Genomic DNA, 24,867 nt, shown 5'->3' with positions numbered 1-24,867 from the left:
GGGTTTGCAAGAGCAGGGACCAAGCTTGTGGATGTTATTGGCGGGGAGGGAGAGGCGATGCATTAAGAGCTGTTGAAGATATGTTCATGTACAATCGCTGCTGATTACGTCAGTGATGGACATTATTGCAAAAGGAGTAAGAACCCATTTAAAAGAGTTTACATGGCAGAAAAGAGGTAGCCGGTATTCTTTCCTCAAGTACCAGGAAGTTAAAAAACAGGTGGTCAATACTGAGCTGCTTCTCGGCAGTATTTATAACTAACAGACACCCAAGAGGTATTCCTCAATAAGGAGTTTATTTTCTCTCCCCCACCCATCCTTAACCGTTCTCACTACCTTCATTTGCTTGTTTCTAAGCACAGGGCATTGCCAGAACGGGGGGAACTAATCGATAACTGGAGCAATGTACATACGGAAGATAGTGTATAAATATGTACGCTGGATTTTCAAAGGAACCTAAGGGAGTTAGGCATCTAGCTCACATTGACTTTTAGTGGCAGTTTCGGAAAACAACAAATAGAGGCCCCTTTGAAAATCGCAGCTATCACTCGTAGCATGGAAAAGGAAAGCTCCAGTGATCAATGCGAACACCTACGTAGTAAAACCCTTACTAAATAAGAACGAACATCAGTGACTCTTCCAAGCATTTGTTAGTGCTTCGTTATCTCCATCAAGTGAACGAGGCTTTTGCCTTTCTCAGATAGGGGCTGCCATTTTAACGATACCTCTCAACCAAACCTTTGCAATCCCAGTTTAATGCAAAGAGGGAGTGGGAAATGGGCTTCACCATGAGAGAGCCCTGGAAATCAAGTGGGTGAGAACGAGTGTATGTGTACCGACACACACAAAGTTGCTTTAACCACAACTGACTCATTTTCTAAAAACAATTACTCAATTTACTGTATAACTTTTAAACTGTTTTGATTTCCAGCACTTTCCACCAGCAAAGCCCAAGTCCTATTCCAAGATGGCTGCTTGTTCTTAGTCTGACAGTCATGTTTTTTCACATTTACTCTGTCCCTGTGAGAATAGTTCTCCTTCATCCAGTAAAAAGCACTGAAGGTGGAATTCTCAGCTTAGAATTTGTTACATGCGTGCACATTCTGAACTGAGATGGGGAACAAGAGCCTTAAGTGAAAGGGGTATGGGCCAGGGGGAGGGCTCGCTCCTGCTCTCTTTCTAGGACTTCTTACAATGGCCAGTGTTCTTTCCCAAACATCAGTCTCCCATGCACTGAGTACCATGTGTGAGGCTGCACTGTAATTCCAGATGTGGGACAAAGTAAAACTCCTCTGAAATTTGACTTTTTTTCTAAGCTACACTAGCTCATTTCAGAAAATAAGGCATAATGCTCATTTCTTCAAAGCATGCTCTAGTGACTGGAGCACAAGGTGATTGGTGTCCTGGGTTCTATTCACAGCTCCTTGTGATCCAGAGCAAATTCTTTAGGGTAGAACAGACTGAGCTCCCGAGCGGCAAGTGGCTCTTTAACATGGCTCCTGGCAGCACAGATACTAAAATACCATGTGATTTAATTATGAACCAGTCAGGAGGCTTTTACTATGTTAACCAATTGTAGTAGATAAAATAATACTTGGGTCAGTCATTTGGGGGCGGTTATAAATACATACAGTAAAATTTCCCCTGCCATACTGTTTAAAGATGAATATATAGCACTCTAGTAAATGAAACAATGAATTCACACTGTGGGTGGCTCTCTTGGGTAATGCTGATCATTAATTTGGCTCCTGAACCACTGAGGTCTGAGGATCACCGGGTGAGGACTTTCAAAAGTCCAAAGATAGACCCACGTAATTTTTAGAAGTGCTGAGCACCTGTCACTCCAGTTGAAGTCAATGGAGCTCTGGTTGTGCCAAACCTCTGGAAAATCCGGCCCAGCTGTCTAAGTGGGCACCCAGAATTAAATCACTTCTGTAAATTGGGGCTTTAATCTCTTTGTTTGTTACTCCATCTGTAAAATGCACAGGCTCATTGCAAGGTTGACATTTTGTCTTTCCTCTCAGAACCCTTTACAAAAGTGTTGTGACCATCTCTATAGTTTAAAAATCATATGGCCCTATTTACACCTTGACTTGTGAGTGTGTGTGTCTGCAAATATACCCCAACTTGCTGTGTACCAGACTGCATATATGGGGGCAAAACAACAGATGTAGAAAATGTGATTTCCATTGAACTCTGGATGCCAGACTAGATTTCTATTGTCATGCAGGGCAAAAGCCAGAATGTTGCAGTTGAGTTCAGGGCTTGTGGTTAAATATTTAAATGGTGTTTATTTTAAAAGGGCTTTTTTTTAAAAATTGTCCTGCATGGACCACAACCTTAGCTTTACAGAAGTGCTGAGAGGGAGTCCAAGTGGCCTTGACCTGACTGAAGTGGCACGGCTAGATTTCTTCCCAGCAGCTCCTGTACTAAGAGAACCAAAATGAGTTTTCTGGAGCACAAAAATCATACTAATAAAGCACTGTTATATTTTTTCTCTGTTAAGGATAGCCCATAAATTCCCTTTGATAGGGATCCCTTTCTCTATATTGTTTTCCTATTGTGGAAAGTGTGTGGAAACAATCTTCTATGGGATGATTTAGCTAGTGAAATTCTGATTCAGTGTCAGAGGATTAGGATACTATTTCATACACGGTTTCAATACTCTGTTTTGCATTTACAATCCCAGAGCCCAGGGTTGGACTTCAGTTGCTGCTTAAAAGGTGGCAGTTGCACTCCCCTTGCCTACAGCCTTGCAAACAAGTAAGAAGCTGATGCCCTACTCCAAAGGTCATTTTAATTGGTCAATTTAAAAACTGGTGGGTGGGAAATGGGTCAGAATTTGCAGATCCTACCTTCTGAACTTGGGTGCTAAGCTGTCATGTGTTTAATGTATCTTGTAAGGCCAGTTGCATCAGCAAAGCCAGTAACCTTCTTTTGAAATGCATTTCACTTCCTCACCCTCCTCCACAATTGTACTATGAGCCATTAACGCAAAAAAAGATGAGACCCTTCTTTCCAGGTTAAGGCTGAAAGACTAGTTGAAGGACATTTGTCAGAGCCTCCTGCCTGGTGTTGGCTTCCTATTCTCCCAGCACAGACTGGAGAAAATTCTTCTAACAATCCATAAAGGATGTGCATTGTCAGCATTGACCATGAATCAGTTTTAATGGCACTGTAACACTGCCACGCTATCTGTATATAAAGACGAAATGGGCATTATTTTTTTAGGTAAATATACTATTTTCCCCACTCAACCTGCTCCTGTCTTAACTTTTTTACAAGGGTCTTGTCAGCAAAAAAAAACCCAACTTGTTCTGAGAATTCAGAGCATGCTACCGGACTACACAGGGTGCTTTGTGACATGTTACTGAGCAACAAATGTGAAGCTAAAGATGCAGTTACTTATGGCAATTGGAAGTTGAAGTTACCAGCTGTAATTTTCTGCTCTCCATATTTCTGTAACTTAAGAATAAAATAAATGAACCAATAAATGTTTTTTTGAGATGACTGACTAAATATTGCAGTTGTGGTATCTGTCAGGTAATCTAAGGTATTTATAGTGTATCTATTGCTCCAGTTATCTAAATGTCCCAAGGAGTAATGATGAACCTTACCTTATTTCACAAACCTGTCTCATCTGCTGTGTTAGCAGTTCAGTTAAAACTATTTTTTTTCTGTAGTGCCAGAGGATGATACAAGATCCCACAGCAGCACTTCCAGTTCCACAAAGATTCTCAGGGGGTAAAATTGGAAGGAGCCCCAGTGAAAAATCTGTCTGTTACAGACCATTTTCCCTCAGGGTGAGAGAGAATACTGGTTTATTAAGAGTTCAAACAGTCACTTACTAATTGAGTTTATTCAAGTGTTAAATCACCAAAAGCAAAATCAATTCTTAAATGTACAGACCGATCTGACTCTTCAAATATAGCATAAAAACTCCACGAACTCTGCTTAGGTGGAGAGTCACAGTAAAAATGATCAAAGTGCATATTCAAGATGCTTGCAGCAGCCCGTGGCACATTGGAAGCTAGTTACTTTCCTCAAGAAGAGGAAGCAAACGAACATGTTTCTGAAAAGCCCTTTTAGTCTACAAAGACTCATTGGCCTAGTAAAATCACCAACCTCCACCTGAGACGCTTACTAGCTTTGACAACTTCAAAATCTACAGAACCTCAGTCCTCTCTGTTAAGCAAGTTTCTGCACTCAGAGGGCAAATGCAATTTTTACAGCAGTGAGTGAAGCCTACAGCACCTACCATGTTGGAACATAGTGGAGAACAAAGGAGTTAGATGCTGCCCCTGGCCCCATTAGCATACGATTTAACTCCTGTGTTCCACCTCTATGTAGCCTGTGTGCGCTGTTGCCTTGAAGCTTTTCCTTCTAGGTGAGTTATTCTTCATGTCCTGGGGGCAGCACAGGACCAGGACCAGGGCCAGAGAGTGAGTCCCCAGCTAAACTCACCTTTACTAGAAGGGGGAGCAGGGTCACTTCTAATTCCCAGAGCAGCGTGTCCGCTCTAGCCACAGTGCAACAACCTGCACCCTTGACAGGGAAGAGTGGGAGTTACATGCCCTTCAGGAGGGAGACTTTTGGGGACTGACCCAAAAGGCTTTTCACATAACCTTGTTGATGACCCTATCATAAACTTAATACATCCCTCGCTGCGGCGGGGAAAGAAAAGCCTTCCAGCCCAACTGCACGAAACACAGGTTGAGTGAAACAAGCCAGACATGCCTGAGTTCTAACCATGCCGCTCAACCATCGAATGTGCTCTGGCCTGAGAACTGGCCCAAAGCTAGAAAAGCCATGGGCTAGTGCATGTTGCACTTCCACTGACTTTTCTTAAGTTTTCTTCTCATTGTCACTAATTAATCAAGCTCAATTTACTGTGCAGAGAATTCCTCATCCACAAACTAATGCAGTGAATACTGACCAACCCCCTGTAACCTCCACAGTTATTACAGGCCCCTGTTCTCCATAGTAGAGCAGCAGTTGCTGCTATTGCACAGGGATTCCCATGTCCCCTCTCTCGCTCCTGAGCACCAGGCCCATGAAGGGAACTGAGAGATTTCTGACTGAGGAATGGCAAGAAGGGAGGCAGCTGCTGGGCTGAGCCCTTAGTCACATGTTCTGTGAATACCACCTTGTGCCCCTTCTTGCTGCTGTTCTGCGCCAGTTACTAGCTTCTCATTTCAGGACGAAGCAGCCCTTGGTTGGTCCTCTGTGCTGAGAGCCAGTACCACAGCTGGGGAGAATCTCTCAAGTCTTTCCTCACCTGTCCAGTTAAATGAGTGCTTCAGTCTCTGGCTGGCTTTGATCTTGTGTGTCTTCTGCCTGGTACTGCTCCAAAGGGCATGTATGACTGGCTTCTCCATTCATTTCCTTCAGCGGACGGTACATGTAGTCACCACTTCCACAGCGCTCCGCTGCCCAGCTCCTGAGAGCGAGCCTCACGTTTCCTACCATGCTGATCAAAAGCAACAGTCCCAAGACTGAGGTGAAGCAGATCCAGGTTCTCCTGTGAGAGAGGAAGGAATAACCCAGTCTCAGAAACGCAGCACCACATGTTTCAGTACATCTGCAACTATGCAGCAGATTTCAGGTATGTGGCTCCTGGCTGACTGACTGCACCACTGCTGCAGCCTAAGGTCTTGCTTCTCACAGTGGCTTAAATGGGTGCTTTTAGCCTCTCAGACTGGCTGCTTCTATGGTGTTTGGCCTCTTCCTTTAACGCTGACCTTTGGTCTCTCTCTTCCGCCAGTAGAGCTGACTGTGGCAGACAGACAGGCTGGGATTAGTGAAAAGCATGTTCCTCTGTGTGAAATGACTGGGGCACAGAAGGAAGATGAACGAATGGCTGCTGTTTCCAGCAAAGAAAGGCAGGCTCCATTTGTTTCATAACTAAGGCTATGAGTTGGTCACAGAGATCAGGGAGGTCATGGATTCTGTGATTTTAGGTGACCTCTGTGACTTCAGCCCCAAAAGGGGTGGGGCTTGGGCAGCCAGCCCTATGTTTGTGTGATTTATTGTGTATTGCCTGTGGCTTTTACTAAAAATATCTGTGACAAAATCTTAACCTTATTCATAACAAAAGCAGAACAGAGTGTACTTGAAGCGGTTCTCTCATTTCACTAACGGGAGCCACAATGTAGGGTTAGTAAAAGTAAGTGAACGGCTTTAAATGTGGAGGCCCATCATTAGCAGTGCAGCTGGTGTAGTCTCTCCTCATCAGTAATACAAGCACCATACGATGGTGCTGCATCTGGATGGCCTGCAATCAAAATTAACTTGCCCAGAAGCTGGAAATCAAGTGCAACCCAGGGCAAAAACTAGGCTAAGGGAGTTTAATCCACCGGTTTGGTTCCTTTGGATGCTGTGTGCATGGGGCTCTGCTTCCCTACAGGAGTTATTTGCAGTTCAGAGCTAGTAGGGCTGGAGGACTCAGTTTAATGCAATATTGCACCAGCATATGTGAGAGACCTTTCGCCACCATCCCCTATGGTGCGAACCCTGCAGCAGCTAGGCCAGTGGGGAACAAAGCCCTTGTCTTACAATTACAGAGGCAATTAACAATCTACCCCCAAGAGCTTAGCCAAAGTGAGGATGAATCATGATTCATCTCCCTCCCCAAACGCAGGACCCTCCCTGAGTATTATTTACAGTCTGGCTGTTGGCTGAACAGGATGTAAGAGGAGGGAGGATAGGGCACACGCTGGCTACTGAGTCTCTCCCATGGGGCCCTCCCATGACAGCTGTTGGGCATTGGTTGCCCTTACCTTCCCCTCTAGTCTTGTGTCAGAGTAGCAACAGCAGGGCCCTAGCTCTTGCTTGTAGACCCACAACTTGAGGCTGGCTTTCAAAGCCAGCTTAGACACACGCTGCAGCCTAGGGGCAGCTCCCTCCTAAGAATTTTATGCTCACCCTGAAGCCTGATGAGCTGAGCACAGAGCTTCAAGAGCAATCACGTGTACTATACACAATGAAGCAGGAGATTTTCACACTCCCTGGCCATCCTCCCCACCTCACCACAAAAGGCCAACTGGCGGCAGGCAGGTGCTGCTCTATCATTTGTTCATATATAATTAAACATCGCACACTTACTCTGTGAGAAGGGATTTCTCATCACTCCCTGCCAGAACCATGTGGAAAGCCAGACAGTGCCCAGCTGGAAGACAAGATGACGACTGGTGAAGGAAACAGGCGTAGGCGGGGTGGAACTGCCTCACGCCGAACGAGCCCAACCGAAGCACAGGGAAAAGCATTAGCTAGCCAAGGTGGCAGCTGCTTGGATCATAGCTCCGTGGAGCTAATGACAAGTGAGACAAGCTTTGGTCCCTATGGTCACATCAGTGTCACATGGTAAAGCTGCTGCACCATGTAGCCGAAGAGAACCAAGCAAAGCGGCATACCTCTGGATAACTTGTCCTGCAGGCTGTCCTCGTAGGTGATATTACAGTTGCCTGTCTCCTGGTCACAAGGACAGCCGTGCTCGCAGTCACAGAGCTGCTGGCAGTTTGGCCCATACCAGCCTACGGGGCACTCTGAGGAATTAAGGTCAATTGATTACAAAGAAAGCAGGCTATATTCCCTGCAGACGGGGATTTCCACATCAGCACAACCATAATACCTCAGCCATGCATGTCCCACTAAAGCCACTGCATGTAGAGTAATTGTTCAGAAACACTTAAAGAAGCTTCATTTTCGCACACTACCTGTCTATCTCAAGCACTTATCTAGTCCCCCTCCCCATAGCATCTAAGCACCTAGGGAATGATGTAGAGGCTACGATTTAGTTTGGAAGAACAAGCGTTTTATGAGAACAAGGTGCCAAAAACTAAAATTAAAAGAGCACAGTGTAATTAATCTGTGCAACTCCCTGCAGCCTGCCTTGAGGCAGAAAGTAAGATTCACACCAGCATTAGATGTTTTAATAAGAGCAGGTGCAGTTACGCAAACTAAGAAACAAGAGCTACAGGTAAATCAGCCATTAAAGGGAGAGTGCAAAACCCAGACTTTCAACACTCATCGACTCAGACTAGGTACATGCTAGAGGTTTTAGTGTGGAGCGACACCCAGAATTAAGAGGTCATGGTCAGCTGCCTTTGGCTTTGTCAGATTTACAGCCTTCTGGCTGAAACTTGGCCCATTTGTCAGGCCAGGTGTAAATTAGGTGGGAGTTCAGCTGGTTTTGAAAGCACACAGGGAAAGAGCCAGTCTCTTCCAGTTACAAAAGAAAGTGTCACATTTTTAAACAGCATTTTGTACATAAAAGGCAGCCACCTAGCATAGCTGTAAGCCTGACTTGTCTGCATTACCATGACCCAACCGGAGAGTCTATGCCTGGGCTTGCTTGACTGAGTCCTGTGGGGCAGAGCTCATGTCTTCCTTAGTCTGAACACAGGGTTGCTCCATACAGGGCATTTAAAGCCTTTGTACACACACACCGCTCTTGGGAAGAGATGTCACCTTGCTGACAGATGGCTCCTTGGTAACCAGCAGGGCAGGTGCAGGATCCGTGCACAGAGTCACACGTTCCACCATTCTGACAGAGGCATTTCTGGGTGCAGCCATCCCCATAGGAGCCACTAGCACACACTGCAGGCAAGCACAAACTCATCAGGGCTCTCTTACTGGCCACGCCAAGAGCAAATGGAATTCTCTGTATCAACATGCCAGCACCCCTTCCCCAGCGCTCTCCCCATTCACTGAGTATTCATTACAAAGGGACAGGACACCACAGCACCTCCTACAAGCCAATCAGCTGCTAAGCAAAGCGAATTAAAACCAGGCACATGCCCTGTGACAGCGTGGAGCGAACCTGCCTCAGCTGGGAGCAGGGCATGCCAGGAGAAGGAAGAGATCAGTTTTCAGGGGGCTCCCGTTAAGGGTAAGGGGGGGACAACTCTGCTCTTTATGCCTCTGATTAAGTGTCCAGAAAAGGGAGCTCCCACCAGAACAGGTAAAGAGGTTGGACAGGACTCCTATGTTGCTGTAGCTGTTTCCCTCCTCCCCTTTAATGGGCAACTGATCCCAGTGAGGAATCCCCAGCTGGTGCTGGACAAGCCCCCTCAACCCCTTTGCTCACCACGGGCTGGCTCTGTCAGAGGATAACAGCTGAGAACCTCATGGATAGGGGAGGGGCCTTCAGGAAAGCTGAGAAGCCCTGCAGCTCAGGGACTATCCCCAGGCCTGGGCAGGGGCAAAGACTTCCCAAGGGCTCTAGAAAGCACTTGCTACATGGGGAGAGTTAACTAGTGCCTGATGAAGTCACAGATCTCCTCAGCTCCCATTGATGATCTGAGCACCTGCAGCTCCAAAGCCCGTGATGGACGTGTTGCTCACGGCAAGGCCACAGAGATGCTGCTAGCTGGGTGATAATGCTGTGTTGGGCTGTTTAATAAAAGGCCTTTTAAAAACAAAAAAACCCTCCTGCACCTTTGATCATGTGTCCATCCCAGACCCGTCAGCTTTCACCCATGCTCCCTTCCCCATTGCTACTCTATTGCTGTACCTCAGGAAACTCTCTGGAGGGCTGGAGAGCCAGGAGGGTGGTGACATCACCGTTATTAAGGAGGTGAAACCTCAGAAGGGAAGTAATTTATTAACACTACTTAAAAACTTATTTAACTACGACACTTGAGGAGAACTTATCCTGGTTTAGAGGCTGAATTCACACTCCACACCCTGCAGTTAAAAAGGCAGGAAGCTCGCAATCTACAGTTCTCAGACCTATCTGACTGGGAACCACAGTTTGGAAATCCTGGCTTTGTCTAACGGGGGAAAAATGCAGTAAACCCCTTGCAGGCCATTATGTATCCTAAAGGCACAACAGAAAAAGGGCAACACAGCTTGTTGTCTTTTTTTTGCAGCTCACCCTTACGAAGCTCTTACAGAACAGTGTGGATGTTAGATAGGGTCAATAGAATCACATTTCCCCACTGCTGCAGGCATCAGGTAGACAGCGCCCTATAACGACGGATCACGCGGTCCCCTCCATAGTCATAAAGAAGAAGATTATGATACAAATTGGAGTTACCTTCACTGCAGTTGCTGCCTATCCAGCCAGCATCACAGAGGCATCCAGCTGCACAAGGAGGAAACACAAATCAGGCATTGCAGCTGAGACAGGCAGCGAGACTACAGATTGCTTGAGACACCAATACCCCTGCTTAGAACATGCACCCGGAAATCAAGATAAGGGTTAACACACACTCCCCTCCGGGAGAGTCAGGGAGTGGACCAGCTGCGCTCATTTGCAGCTGCTGCTATAAAAGGCTTGGCTCTCAACAGAGTCTGGAGTAAGAGCAGCTCTCCTAAAGAAGAAGACTTCAGTTCTCAGCAGAATACAGGTGCTAGATACTGGAGGTATTTTCTGTATGCAGAGCATGAGTGACTGGGGTGGGCTGGAGCAAGCCATGTTCTTGAGAGGGCTGCAGTCAGTCACAAGGTACTTTTTCTGTGGGGATTCCTAAGAGTAAGGGGCAATGGGTTGTGCTGGGAACTTGTGGGAGGAATCACTCAGGCTCATTAGAATGAAAGTCAATGGTGACTCTTAACTAGAAAGGCTCCAGTGTGGTATTTCAGCAAGGCAGGAGTGGTCCAAGGAGGTGACTGCCCTGGCTGTTTTGTCATGTAACAAGCTCTGCAGTTCCTACAGGGATACAAGGATGTGGAGGGGCCCTGGGAGGGGAAATGTTCACAAGAGGCTCTCTCTTCAGTGGTCCAGAACCTCTTCCAGACAGCTAGGAGCATAGCCTTGTTACTGTGTGGAGCTAGGCGGCAGGGGTTCCCCTACTCTGATTAGGTGGCAGATGTGAACTATGAACCATAACCTGGCCAATCTCTATAAACCCAATAGCTGCACCTCCCTCCCCACCCACTGCCCCCCAGCTGGTAATGATGACATATAGCATGTGACACTAGTAACACACCCACCCCTCCGTTGCAATGGGCTTGCTCTGTAAATAGGGGTGGCTTACACTCAGTGCAGATGCCATGCTGGCTGCAGTTGGAAGGCCCGCAGTCCAGGACACTGCAATCTGGTCCTCTCCAGAAGTCCCCAGTGCATTGGCATTCTCCCAGCACGCAGTGCCCATGCCCGCTGCAATCTGGAGCCTCGCAAGCAGGCTCGTGGATACACATGACTGTCGAGACGCTCCGAGGGCAGCGCCACATGGCGTCGGACTTGCTGAGGACAAAAGGCAGTTCCCATGAGCAAAGGCTGGGGTGCGAAAGATTCCCTGCTCCTATAGCCCTGTGGCATGAGGGGTGAGCTGTGCAGATACTGGCAAAAACTGAAAGCCAGAATCGCTGAGTCCTCCAACAGGGAAACACGCCCAGGCCTCTGCTGGTTCTTGGATCAGCTGGCACGTTAGTAAGGCTCATGTAGATCAGCTGCCAGACACTTCATATTTGATCCCCATTTCAGTCACAGCCCCATTTGATAGCTTGGCTAGCAGCCTGATGATGGCGAGGGTTGTGTAATACCAGAGCGCTTGGGAAAATTAGGTAATCACTCCAAATCCCATTAGTCCAGGGGTGGCCAACCCGTGGCTCCAGAGCCATATGCGGCTCCTTGTATAGGCACCGACTCTGGGGCTGGAGCTACAGGCGTCAACTTTCCAGTGTGCCGGGGGGTGCTCACTGCTCAACCCCTGGCTCTGCCCCAGGCCCTGCCCCCACTCCACCCCGCCCTGCCCTCCCCTGAGCCTGCAGTGCCCTCGCTCCCCTCTCCCCTGCCAGAGCCTCCTGCATGTCACAAAACAGCTGATCGGGAGGTGTGGGGAGGGAGGGGGAGGTGTTGATCGGTGGGCAGGAGGCACTGGGAGCAGGGTGGGGGAGCTTATGGGGGCCTGCTGACATATTACTGTGGCTCTTTGGCAATGTACATTGGTAAATTCTGGCTTCCTTCTCAGGCTCAGGTTGGCCATCCCTACACTAGTCACTCACTCAAAGGAAAACTGTCACGCTTTTCCTGTGCAAACTCCTAATGCTTCAAACGCTGATTATTCCCTCTTGGGTACAAGGTGAGAAGTACAGAGCTCGAATATGATAATTTAAAACAATAATAATTATATTTACACAGCACACTTCTGCCTGAAAAAGCCCAAGGCATTTCCCAAACAGAGAGCCACCATCAAAATACAGCCACCTCTGGGGTGGATGACAGCTGCTAGGTAGCCAGCTGGCACACTTTGCAAAAGGGGATGGAGAACTTTAGTCTAGGCCCACCACCTACTCTTCCAAGGACTAATGGAACCCTTTATAGCTGGGCAGAGCAGATAAGGTCTCTGAAAAATATTGTCTCTTGCCTGCTACTCAAAATATTGTCTCTGGCCTCCTGCCTCGGAAAGAGAGGAAGAGGGTGGAACCTGCTGGGATTCATAACTCTTACTAGTCTAGCTATCTCATTCATGCCTGATGTCTAGACTGGTACTTTGCACCAAGACGTCAAGTTATTTCTGTGACGTTCTAGGCAGGTCAGAGAGCAATACAGTCCCCTCATCCTTCCATACACACAGACCAGAATGAAGGACCAGATCTGTTCCCGAAAGAAGCAGGTGCATTTCACAGGAAAGTCAGTGGGAGTCCAACCCACTCTCGCCAGGCCTGAGTTTAGCCCTGTGACTCTGGAGTGGTTCCCACAGAGATCTTGTCTATGTAGAGGAGAGCTCCTCAGGCAATGAACTGGGAAGCTGAGGTGTCCCCATGGTTTTCACCATCCAGCGCCTACCAGTGATCCGATGGGTAACTCGCAAGGGTTCCATTTAAAACCAGAGTGGCTGACCCTCCACCATCCAGATTGATAGCATTCACGACACCCTGCTGCTTTAGGAAGTTGGCCATTTCCCAGAGATTGAGGCTGCAAAACAAAAACCAGTTATTGCAGTTTAGCACCAGGGGATGCAAGAGCCATCTCCGGGGCAAAGTAGCAGCCTCTCTGACAATCTGGAGGGACTCTGAATTCTTGAACTGGGTTTGTTCAGCACCATTTCCTGAAGCTTCTCATCGGGTCTAAAATCTGTTTAGATTTAGGATAGTCTTCTTATAGAGGAAGCAAACATTTCTGCTGGTGGCCAGTGGATATAACTGATTGGCAGAATTTGATTTTTTTTAATATAATTTGGATGGATAATATCTACGTTTATTTTTAAGCATTTTTTAAATCTATTTATATTTTCAGAGTTGTGGGAAACTATGGGGGAGAAGGGTCAGGCAACAATGATTTAATGACAGCAGATGTTAGGCTTCAAAAAGTTAAAGCTTTATAACTATTAAAACACAAACTGTCAACGTCACATGTCAAAATATACAGAGTAAAGATCCTTAAATCCAACTCTCATAACTTCTCAAGCAGCATTTTCCTACTTTGCCTATCTGGAAACTTTGATTGTTAACAGACACATTTTTGTCAGTTTGTGTCTACGGTGGAATTGATGTTTACTGACATTTACCAAAAAAACTGAATCCTGCCAAGCCTGCTCACAGCTGTGGCCCTGGAAACATAGGAGTGAAATGGCTGCCCTTGGATTTTTGCACTATGGTAACTATGACAGTGGAAAACCTCAGCCTGGGAGCACTACACCAATGGAAAGAGTTCAAAACTGAGCTCAGACCCCCAGTGCATGTCAATTGTACACATTGGGGGATGCTAGCAGTTCTCACTTGATGCAGCTCTACTAATGCAGATGAGCACTCAGCCAGAAGAACCAGCTTCCTTGCTGCATATCAGAAGAACCTGAAAAGGGACAGAGTCCACATAAATCATGCCTTTGTCGGAAAGATGTTATCCCTCCTACTGGTAAATCTAAGAGGACTATCCCTGAAAGAGCTGAGAAAACAAAAGAGAAGTTTCCCCCTCCAGTTCTACTTCATGAATGTGACAACACTGTGGGGAGAGTCAAATTCACTGTTTCGTCCGGTCTAGTTGGCCATTTCCCAATGGGCCCGTCACAGGGAAAAGACACTGTTCACTATAGGAAAAGGTGACCTTAAACTCTCAAAACCAGCTGGGAAAGCTGGCAGCAGGTGCAGGGCCTGAAATTCAGAGTCCAAAGCCAGGAGGCACCTCTGTGACCATCTAATCTAGTGGTTCTCAAACTTATTGATCACGCCGACTTCTTTGTGTCCGTAGTCATATATGTGCCCGCCACACAAGTATATATGCGGTGGCGGTGCTTCCCTTGAATCAGTTTTGGCTTCTGTTTTCTCACTTGAGTTGTTTGGTTTTTTTCCTGTTGCATGAATGAGCAAACTCTCCAAGGTAATATGAGCAAAAGCAAAACTGCGACTGTGGTCCATGCTTACAATTAAATGTGCACACTGCATTGTAGCAATCGGATGGCCGTGACTTTGTATAATGCTAGGCAAGTTTAACAGAAATCCGTCAAAATGCACGGCGCCACCTGAGGACCTGATATGTCTGGAGGAATCAGCTTTGCTAGTTATTCATTGCTGTAGGTACAGTGTCTGCAGTAAGTGTCTACCCTCACCCCCCCAGAATACATTCCATGTCCCCCAGTTTGAGAACCTCTGATCTCATGTATACCACAGGCCAGAGAACTTCCCCTTAGAATAACATCCAATCTTGATTTAAAAATAGTCAGTGATGGAGAATCCACCACAACCTGGTAAAGTGTTCCAATGGTTCATTACTCTCTCAGTTAAAAAATTATGCCTTTATTTCCAGTCTCAATTTGTCTAGCTTCAACTTCCATCCATTGGATTGTGTTCTACCTTTCTGCGCCTAGACTGAAGAGCCCATTATTAAATATTTGTTCCCTGTGTAGATACTTAGAGACTGTGATCAAGTCATCCCTTAACCTTCTCTTTGTGTCTGTCAGTATAAGGCACGTTTTCTAATCCTTTAATCATTCTCGTGGCTCTTCTCTGAACCCTCTCCAATTTGTCGACATCCTTCTTGAACTGTGGACACCAGAACTGGATGCAGTATTCCAGCAACAGTTGCACAAGTGCCAAATACAGAGGTAAAATAACCTCTCTATTCCTACTCAAGAGTCCCCTGTTTATACGTCACAGGATTCCTTTAGCTCTTTTGGCCGTAGAGTCACATTGGGAGCTCATGTTCAGCTGATTATCCACCACGACCCCCAAATCTTTTTCAAATTAAGCCCTTTAGTCTTAAACTGACTCCATTTCAAGTTTGCAGCATCCGTTTATTGTTCCAAAATATACAGAATGGGCCTAAGTTAGCCCGGTGTAGTTCTCTTTAAGCCAGAGAGTTACACCGTGGTTGATCGGCTCCAATACCTTTAAATTCTCTTGGGTTTTTTTCAGGAGTGCAGGAGGGAGAAGGAAGTTATAGACTAGGACACACATCATACATCTGGCTTCCAGGACAGAGTAAGCTTCCATTTTAAAAAGTTACACTTCTAACCCTTTTAACTGACATGTGGGGGAATCATGCAAATGCAGCACTGTCTGGATAGCTCTGCAGACAAGTGAAAACAATAGGTCCAACCTGTTCCCATTGAAATGAACAGCAAAACTATCATGAATGTCAACAACAGCAGTATCTGGCTCAACACTGCTGAGAGAGGAGAAAATTATCCTTATACATCACAATGAAATCTCTACTCTGAAGCCTAGTGATGGCAACATCGGTGCCAACACGTAATTTCACTTGAGATCATTTTAGCAGAAAGATCCAGCATCAGTTCTTCTGTCTGCAGTCGTGGATCTAGAAGGGAGAGTGGGGTATCAAGAGCCCAACTGGTTCAACAGGGCATGGCTAGCAGTAATGGAGCCCTGCAGGGTTGTTCTCTCATTAACTCAGAGTGCCTGGCTCTGCCTCTTTATCACTGCAAACTTTTAAACGGTGCCTTAAACTTACACCTGGCTTTACTGAACATGGGAGCAGATGTTGTTCTCAGTACTGGCAGTGATGCCGGATCAGTCCCTTTGATACTTTGCCTGCCCCGTGAGTTTACTAAAGAACGAATCCTCAGCCTTACCCCCTCACATCAGTCTGTCCATCCACATGAACCAAAATCAGTCGCCCGAGCCTGTCATGTCCCACTGCCGTCCTGGCAGATATCACATTGATGAACTTGTCAAAGGTCCCTGCATGAGAAAAAGGACAATTCACAGGCAGGTGAAAGAGCTGACTTTACAGATACCTCCATCTGGAAAAGACTGAGCACTAGTTGCTAACTTAACTCCAGCCTTCCCCATCTAACCTCGCATAGGAACTAGGGATAAGAATTTCCATAACCGCTCTTGTTACAAGAGACTGGCTCGTTCGGGGAGATTGGGAATGGAATATGGAGCCCTTTACCTCTAGGTCAGGGTTCAGCTGCAGCCCAGGTTGATGGTGACTGCTCTTGTGAAATGAGTTTCTGGCTTCAATCTAGTTCTCCATGGATAAGCATTCACACTAAAATAGGGTCCCTTGCTAGTACCTTCAGGCCAAGGACTAACGGGATATTATTATTTCTAGCACCCAAAGCCTCTAATCAGGATCAGGGCCCTACGGATGTGGATCTAGAAGACAGTCTCTCCTCCAGAGTTCACAGTCTAGGAAATGAGTTGAGAATCCACGCTGGCCTGGGTCAGATGGGTTTTGCAAGGCATTGAATCAGTCCCAGGACTCCTGAGGCTGTGTGGACAGACCCTGCATTGCATTATGGGAAGGAGCCTGCTCCCCGCTCTCTCCAACTTCCAGGGGAGAGCTCCAACTGTTGTATCTTGTTACAGCAGCGACTGAGGTGGGGGATAGGAAAAGACAGTGTCAAGACACTGGCTGAACATCAGCTTATTGAGTGACCTGTTAACTCTCCCACTCCCCATATTACTAGATTGGCATGGGCACCGGGGTGCTTTGCTTCACAACCCAGACAAAATAAGACTCACTCTCTCTCTCCTTATCCAAGCAAGGCTTATTTTCAGCTCCCCCACCAACAGCACTGGTGGCAATGCTAGTGCAGCCCGGCACCAACAACCACGGGTACTTTAACCATTACACTGTCTAGACCTACTCTGAGCAGGGTTAGGTGACTTGGTGTCTAAAATGGCGGCAGGTATCCCACCGCTATCACCAGCTGTGCAGGCAGTAGCAACAGGGAGACATGTTAATGCTTCTGGTTCCGTTACAATGTGGCACATGCTATACCCATCATCTGATCCTCCCCAAGCAGCATGGGAAACAGTTTAGCTCTGTCTACACTTGCAGATGCACAACTGTTTGCAGATGCAGCCATGGCTGACAATGGGGGTGGCACGTATCAGTGCAGACAAAATCTATAGCTATGAAACCAAGATGCCCATTTACAACCTCCTCACAAGGCAGTTCGTCAGCAGATTGGAGGCAGTAGCTTAGGATCTTTACCTGTGGCTTGAGTCTTGTCACACTCCGCTGTCTTACTCTGATCGACATACACCTCTCCATCTCTCAGCAGCCAGACTACGCCGCTCACCAGCTGCACAAATGGGTTCACTTGATCCAAAACATCTTCCTCCGACAGGTAACTGGGGGAGAGACCAGAGGAGTGATCAGAGGTGGATCATCAAAGTGCCCCAAAACCTTTAGTGATGCCAGACTATTGCCTCGTCTACATTAGGAAATCCATTTATTCCTGACAACAGGCAGCTCAACCAGTTCTGGAAAAATATGTGACCATATGCGTAGATCAAGCCATGTTCTGCACTGTTTCAGAAGCAATGGACTGAACCTGGCAGGCAGCAAATCTATACAACACCCCGGGTAATACCCAAGTGACCATCAGCCCCTTTTGTATACTAAAGCTCCTGCATTGGTACCACCAGGAGAGCTGAACCAGAGGAGCAGTGGTAGGGAGATTACGGCAAAACACCTTACTCTAGACAGAACCATCCCCGCAGCCAGAAACACGTCAATTTTCAAGCACAGGCAGAGCCTTGGGCTCTGTCTCCACTAGCAATGTGTTAAACCTTCTACAACAGCAGCTCCATCTTAACAGGTTTAAAAGAGCCTAAGTGGGCTCAGTTTAATCTGGCAGTGAAAATGAGTTGAGAATCCACACTGGCCTGGGTCAGATGGGTTTTGCAAGGCATTGAATCAGTCCCAGGACTCCTGAGGCTGTGTGGACAGACCCTGCATTGCATTATGGGAAGGAGCCTTCATAAAAAAAACAAAAACCCCAAACCAGCATTCTTGGAAGCAGAGCAAATGCTGAAAAAGGCATTCATGACTAGAACCTCCAGGCCAGCTAGTAGGCGTGACCATCCACATGAGTTCTTATTCACACAAACATTCATTGAAAAAACAAAGCATCACGAATACAAGCGTGATTAGTGGTGAGCGTATTTAGCATTTGAATGGCTCTCATGGCATTGTGAGAAAACCCTTCACAATTCATGTCAAATGCATCCCATTTGGTCCAGGAAATACAGAAAGCTTCTTAAGTGTATTTTGGAAGACTATTTTACTACCCTTTACTATCTGTGCTGGATATAATGCACCATGTACTTGAAAATCTGCAACTTTCAACATATTTATGAAGAGGGAAAGTCTAATTTGTAAGTTTAATATCTGATATTTACGAACACTGATTCTCACCACTCTCCTGGGAGGTGAGCATTATCCCCTTTTGATTGGTGAGAAACTGAGGCAGTGGCAAGCTAAGGGCCTCATTTCCTGAGGTACCAAGCACTCACAAGCATAGAGGAAATCAACGAACTGGGGGTATTCAGCGCCACTGCAAATTCAGCACCTAAGGGACTTGCCCAAGGTCAGAAAGGGGAGTCTGGAGCAGAGCCATGTGTAGAAATTATGAGTCACTGGCTCCAAGACTAGTGATTCATAAATTCAGATTCCAAGGCCAGAAGGTTCCATTGTGATTGTCTAGCCTGACCTATTGTAGATTGCAGGCCAGAGAACCTTTCCAAAATGATTTCTAGAGCAGATCTTTTGGAAAAATGTCCAACTGAACTACAAAGCCCTGAATTAAAAAGATAAATCTCACTCTTCAATAGACCACAGGGTATCAAGGTTAAATGAACCAGCGCAAGATCGGGAAAGCCTTCATAGTGCCTAGGCATGCATCACTTTTTTTAATAGATGGGCTCTGTTTTCCCTACAATTAATTGTATGTAAAAGTGATAGTCACACAACTTCTGTGTACACAGGTGTACATTACAGACAGAGGAGAAAATGGTTCTCTTGGTGTATGCCTAATCAGTTGCCTATGCAATGCATAATACAGAAATTGCACACGCAAAAATGACGGTTGTTTGGAACAGTCTGTAAATATGATCCTTTATCTGCACGGTATTCCAGGGAAACAGAACTATTTCTGCAAAGCTTTAATATCCCTTTTGTCCATCCAACAATGTAAAACAGTAATTTAAAAAAAAAAAATGAAGCTGCTGGGTGACTACATGAAGCCCTAGTATTGATCTTGATAGGCTACATTCAGCCCTGGAAAAATATCAGGGTCTTTCTACCAAGCTGCTCTGATAGATCACACTGCCAGTGCTTCCTTTCAATAAGGAGACGTAATGTCTGAGATCAGGCCAAGAGGGCCATTCTATAATGTACGGGATTAAAAATCCCCATTGTTATAGTAGGGGAAGGTCCAGAAGCCAGTTCCTAAGGGGGGCACTTTCTGCCTTAATGTTTATACTGAGCCTTTTGAGACAAGAAAATGGCACAGAAAAGCGCCCAGATCCTTACCCAAACACCATGGTGCCGTCCTTCCTGATGCCAAACTGCGCATTCTGCACACCCCTGGCATTTCTCACCAGCCTTCCATCGCTCACAACGTTCCCAAGGCATTCTCCGGTGACCATGTCAAAGTAGCCACCATTTTGGGCCACTAGGCACTTGCCACGTCTTGCAGTTTCTATCACAGTGGACCGAAGGCTTGAATTGCAACCTCCCAAGCTGCCAGGCTCTAACACAGAGAAGGTTCTCAGGGGGTTGCTCACAAAAGTAAAGTGGCCATAGACTTCCCTTTGCATCACGCCCTCTGGCGGGAAGTAAGACACGAATCCTCTTGTCGTAGTCATGGGGAGTTCGATGCTAGTGTTGCTGGACCAAGTTTCATGTGTTACGTTGCCATGCACAACAGCTTGACAATCTCTGACGTACCTGTGATGGTGACGAGGACCATGGTAGGAAGGAGGATATGGCAATAACAAGTCGTCATTTAATGAACTCCTGAAATGAAGCGATGGGTGAGATTGTGAAATCTAGTTCTCATTCAACCAGCTGGTCTGTTTTCCGTCTGTCTGTCTAAGCTACTTACAGGACCCTCTAAGCACCTCACAGTCTTTTCAATGGGTTTAGCCTCACGATATCCCTGCAAGGGGAGTGCTCCTATCCTCATCTTACAGATGGAACCGAGGCACAGGCCGTGGCAGCAAGCCTCCCAGCCCGGGTTGACAGACTTGGGCTTGCAGGGCTCTCACTGGTGCTCTAAAAACAAGCGTGTAGCCAGCAGCTTGAACTTACAATTCAGACTCTGAAGCCTAAGGAGGGAGTGGGCTTCAAGCCCGAGCTCCAGCCTGAGTCACAACTTCAAAGCGCTGTCTACACAGCTATTCTTACAGCACCAATGCAAACCCAGGTCTATTGGCCTGAGCTGGGACACTCACTCCTGCAGCCTATGTAGACATACCCAGAGACACTAAGGTCTTGTCTACACTTAAAACTTTTGCCACTTTTAACTTTGCTGGCATAGTTAAAGTGGCGACCCCGTCCTCTCCCCACCTTCAATCCATGCAACTATGGTGGTATATTGGTACAGCTTATTCCAATTCGGCTAAGTGAACTAAGCTATACTGCTATAAAGCATCTTGTACTGGCATAACTACATCTACGCTAGGGCTTTGCTGGCATAACTGTGCTGATTAGGAGTGTGATTTTTTTTTTTCCTCTCTTTTAAACCAACATAGTTATGATAGTAAAACTTCTGAAGTATAGAGCAGATTAAGTGTCTTGCCCAAGGTCACACAGAAAGTACATGGCAGAGCAGTGAACAGAACCCATGTCTCAAGTCCCTAAGCTCTTATCTACTAAGGAAACCAGCACCATTTTGCTGTCACTATTGCAGTACCAGCAGTGGGAGTGCTGGCATAGGCAGGGGACAGGTATTTTTAAACTATGCATCATTTAAATGATCAGAGCAGGCCTAGATGTCACAGTGGCAAACATACCTGCACCCTGTATATACTAGGGCTTCTATTGCAGCTGTTCGTGCAACAATGAGAGTTTTCCTAAAGAGCTTAAATCAGAGCTGGGCAAACTACAGCCCACGGGCCACATCCGGCCCGCGGGACCGTCCTGCCCAGCCCCTGAACTCTCAGCCGGGGAGGCTAGCCCCCAGCCCCCGCTGTCTCTCCTTCCCCGCAGCCAAGCCGCCACAAGGGCAGCACGGCTTGCACCCGCTTATCTCCCAGGCTTTCCGATAAGCCAGTCCTGGTGCTCTGAGCAGCATGGTAAGGGATCAGAGAGCTGGCGGAAGGAGGGGGGGCGGGTTGGATGAGGGGCAGGAGGACCCAGGGAGCTGTTGGATGGGGCGGAAGTTCAGGGGGCGGTCAGGAGATGGGGAGCAGTTGGATAGGCGTGGTAGTCCCAGGGGGCCTGTCGGGAGGCAGGGCTGTGGATAGGGGGTGGGGCAGTCAGGGGACGGGGGGGTTGGATAGGGGATGGGGTCCGTTAGGGGCAGGGGTCCCAGGAGGGGGTGATCAGGCGACAAGGAGCAGGGGGGCGGGGTCAGATGGGTCGGGGATTCCTAGGGAGGCAGTCAGGGGGCGGGAAGTGGGAGGGGGTGGATAGGGGGCGGGGGCACAGCCTTCCCTACCAGGCCCTCCATACAGTTTCGCAACCCCAAATTGGTCCTTGGGCCAAAAAGTTTGCCCATCCTGGCTTAGATAAAGCACTGTTGACAAGATGAGTGGGGCGGGGCGGAGCGGAACAGGTGATGTGGGAGATGCCCAGGATAAAAGGATTTGCTGAACTCAGAAGGGGGCTGTGATGTAACTTTTTTTTTTTTTTTAAACAGTCTCTTGTGTTCCACATGCTTTGATAGATGGACACCACTAAAACTGGATTCCAAATTCTTTACTCGTTAGTAAATAGGTTGTTACTTTGTGTTGCCTTTAGCATGAGACAAAAGGAATAATATCTGCCACAAACACACCTTATATTTTTCTGAGGTTACCACATATGAATATCGGTCACTAACTATATTAAAAAAGACATTACCAGGAGAGTTGCACAGTGGAAATTAACTCTGAAATATTAGGTAACTGATACAAGGAAATCCTGTCTTGAATACCCAAGACAGTTAGGTCTTGTTTACATTATAGACCTTTATTAGCATAATCAGGGGTGTGTAAAATCCACATCTCAGACAACTTGATTATACCGCCCTAAGCCCGTGTAGATAGCACTTATGACACCGGGAGACCTTTTCCCGCCAACATAGCTACTGCCTTTTGGGGAGGTAGAGTAACTACACTGATGGGATTGCAGCTGCACTGATGCAGGGTTTTAAGTGTAGACACACCCCTAGAAAAAACATAATATAAAGGAATTATACATAGCTCACTGTTTCTTCAGACTCCCAAAACCCTGGTCTATGCTTATAGAATAGTTGTGCTAGCTGTCATAGGTGTTCGATTGTTGCCCTAGTCCAGGTTTGTCATCAATGTATATGGGGCATAACTGAGTGGAAATAATTTCTGAAAGGAGGCTAGGTAATAATCAACTATTGGCATGACTATAAAAGCTAAAACACTCAAATGTTTCTTTCCTGGCATGTTCTCTCTTTCCTAGTGTAGACAAACAACAAAGTACAGTACTTAGCTTCTAGACCATAATAGTCATAGTCTCATTTCCAGGAATCTTTCTTTTCAATGGCTGTTCTGTCTCTCTTGCTTGCTTTGTTTATGCTGTGGCTCCACAAGCAGGGGATGTGTTATGTTTTTGCTCCTACACACTAAGGTCAGGTTAAACCAGTTTAGAGCAGTTTGGACATGGGGAGATCTGCTAAAAGTTCATTTTCCCTCTAAGTGCATGTCGCATCGGAGACAGGACTTCCCACAAGTAGTAAGTACCGCAAAGTTTGTTCCCTAGACCCTGTGAAAGGTGCAGGTCGGCCGAGATACCCCCCCGCCGCACCATTTAGGGCAGGGATTCTCAAACTGGGGGTCAGGACACCTCAGAGGGTCGTGAGATTATTACATGGGAGGGTCGTGAGCACTGTTCCCTCAAAGCTGTGTGCGCATACACAGATCCTAAAGCCCAAGCACACAGTGAAACACTGTGCGCACAAAAATTTGCACAGAAGAAATTTTTTGCGCACTCGGCCTGTCAAAAATTAGAGAGAACGCTGGTTGTGAGCTGTCAGCCTCCCACCCAAACCCTGCTTTGCATCCAGCATTTATAATGGTGTTAAATATATAAAAGAAGTGTTTTTAATTTATAAGGGGGGGGGTCGCACTCAGAGGCTTGCTCTGTGAAAGGGGTCACCAGTACAAAAGTTTGAGAACCACTGATTTAGGGGAACAAACTAGACACGGGGTGTGGGGGTGGAATGCAGGGACAGCACGTGCCATGAACAGAAAATGCTGTTAAGATGGCCCCCATGAGAGCACTACAGGGGGAGGGGTAGATGGTTTGGGGGAAAGGGGGAACTGGGCTGAGTTTATTAGTGGGGGAGGGAAAAGGGGTGGCGAGGGGAACTGGCCGGGGTTGCTGGTTGGCGGGGATGGGGACACTGGACCAGGATTACCAGCGGGCCGGGTGTGCTCCCTCCCCAGCCTCGACACCTGGGCTGGTCGGACCAGCTGCCCAGCCGGGAGGCCAGAGACTCACCCCCCGTCGCTGCCGCCGTGCGCTGTGCGGAGCCAGCTGAGCAGCGCCAAGGAGGCGGCGAGAACAGCCACAGGCCGCGGCCGCCACCGCCGCCGGCTCCCCCAACTCCGGGCCGCGCACCCCGTCGCCAGCGTGGAGCCCGCCATTTTGAGCGGGCCGGAAGATCACATGAGAATGGGTCATGTCACGTGACGAGAGAGAGAGAGAGAGAGAGAGAGAGAGGAACTAGCTGAGGGTTGTGCGCCACCTAGTGTCAGCCCGGCCCTATCGCGGCCGCCAGCGCCCGCTGAGGCCAGGCAGGAGGCTGGCGGCCGGGCGGGGGGCTTTGCTCAGCCGCAAATTGACCATAGGGGGCAACGTGTGACAGCGAGAGGCTTCTTCATACCCCAAACCCTGCCCCCATTAAACCCCTCATAATGCCCCCTCCCAGCTGCCCCCAGGAGACTAGCCTAGAATAGTTTCTATAACCCCCCCCCCAAAGAACCCCATGAAACCCATAGTACTCCACAGAAACCTACCTACCCCCAAAACCTGAGTCCCTTCACTTGACACCCTGCCCAGCTGCCTCAGAATCTGGTCTCTTGTGATCCCACCCCAAACTTACTCCCTCTGTTGTGACCCTCGCCTCTCCAAACCTGCCCCTATGTCGGGACCCCCACATTGGTTCCACACCCAACAGGAGCTTTGCGGGCTCTCACAAATTTAGCTGCACTCCTGATATTTGGAAGGTTGGTTTGTTTTTTTCCCCCGCCCTAAAGCCCCTGGAACTCCTTGGTGCCAAATGGGCAGGGGACATGGGGCACATAGGGTTTTACAGGATCCCCCATCCCTGGGTCAGCTATCTGCATAATAGTTCTCCAAAAGGTGGCATGAGAAGTCTCTACCAAGAGCTAGTAGCCCACTGTTCGTCATAACCATTGGGATATTCATGTACAGATAATATTGAAGGAGTTATGTAGCTTTACAAAAAATTATATTCTTAAGATCTTGGAGTTAAGGCACGTCACCAGGAGGTGACAACCTCAGAGCTGTTCCTTTCAGGC

The 24,867-nt window shown here is 47.4% G+C and overlaps 1 protein-coding gene across 1 annotated transcript; it reads right to left on the bottom strand.

Moving 5' to 3' along the window:
- Positions 1-3,840: 3,840 nt before the first annotated feature.
- NAGPA (N-acetylglucosamine-1-phosphodiester alpha-N-acetylglucosaminidase) lies at positions 3,841-23,970 on the bottom strand. The gene is made up of 11 exons (XM_077827469.1): positions 23,825-23,970; positions 19,676-20,161; positions 17,351-17,490; positions 15,978-16,086; positions 12,737-12,865; positions 10,983-11,191; positions 10,040-10,087; positions 8,470-8,598; positions 7,413-7,544; positions 7,105-7,168; positions 3,841-5,521 (listed from the first exon to the last, which is right to left on the bottom strand). Exons 1-11 carry the CDS (start codon positions 23,968-23,970, stop codon positions 5,287-5,289), a joined length of 1,827 nt encoding a protein of 608 aa, XP_077683595.1. The 3' UTR covers positions 3,841-5,286.
- Positions 23,971-24,867: the final 897 nt, after the last annotated feature.

The sequence above is a fragment of the Eretmochelys imbricata genome, chromosome 10 (assembly GCF_965152235.1).
Source record: "Eretmochelys imbricata isolate rEreImb1 chromosome 10, rEreImb1.hap1, whole genome shotgun sequence".
NCBI classification, from domain to species: Eukaryota; Metazoa; Chordata; order Testudines; family Cheloniidae; genus Eretmochelys; species Eretmochelys imbricata.
The sequence above is the reverse complement of the archived record's forward strand: the minus strand, read 5'-3'. Positions and strand labels throughout refer to the sequence as shown.

Coding starts and splice junctions, on each gene's coding strand:
- NAGPA (XM_077827469.1), bottom strand. CDS start 23,970: ATGGCGGGCTCCACGCTGGCGACGGGGTGCGCGGCCCGGAGTTGGGGG. Junction 17,491..19,675: donor GACGGCACCATGGTGTTTGG/GTAAGGATCTGG, acceptor TCTCTCCCCCAG/TTACCTGTCGGAGGAAGATG. Junction 7,169..7,412: donor GCAGGACAAGTTATCCAGAG/GTATGCCGCTTT, acceptor CTTGTCTTCCAG/CTGGGCACTGTCTGGCTTTC.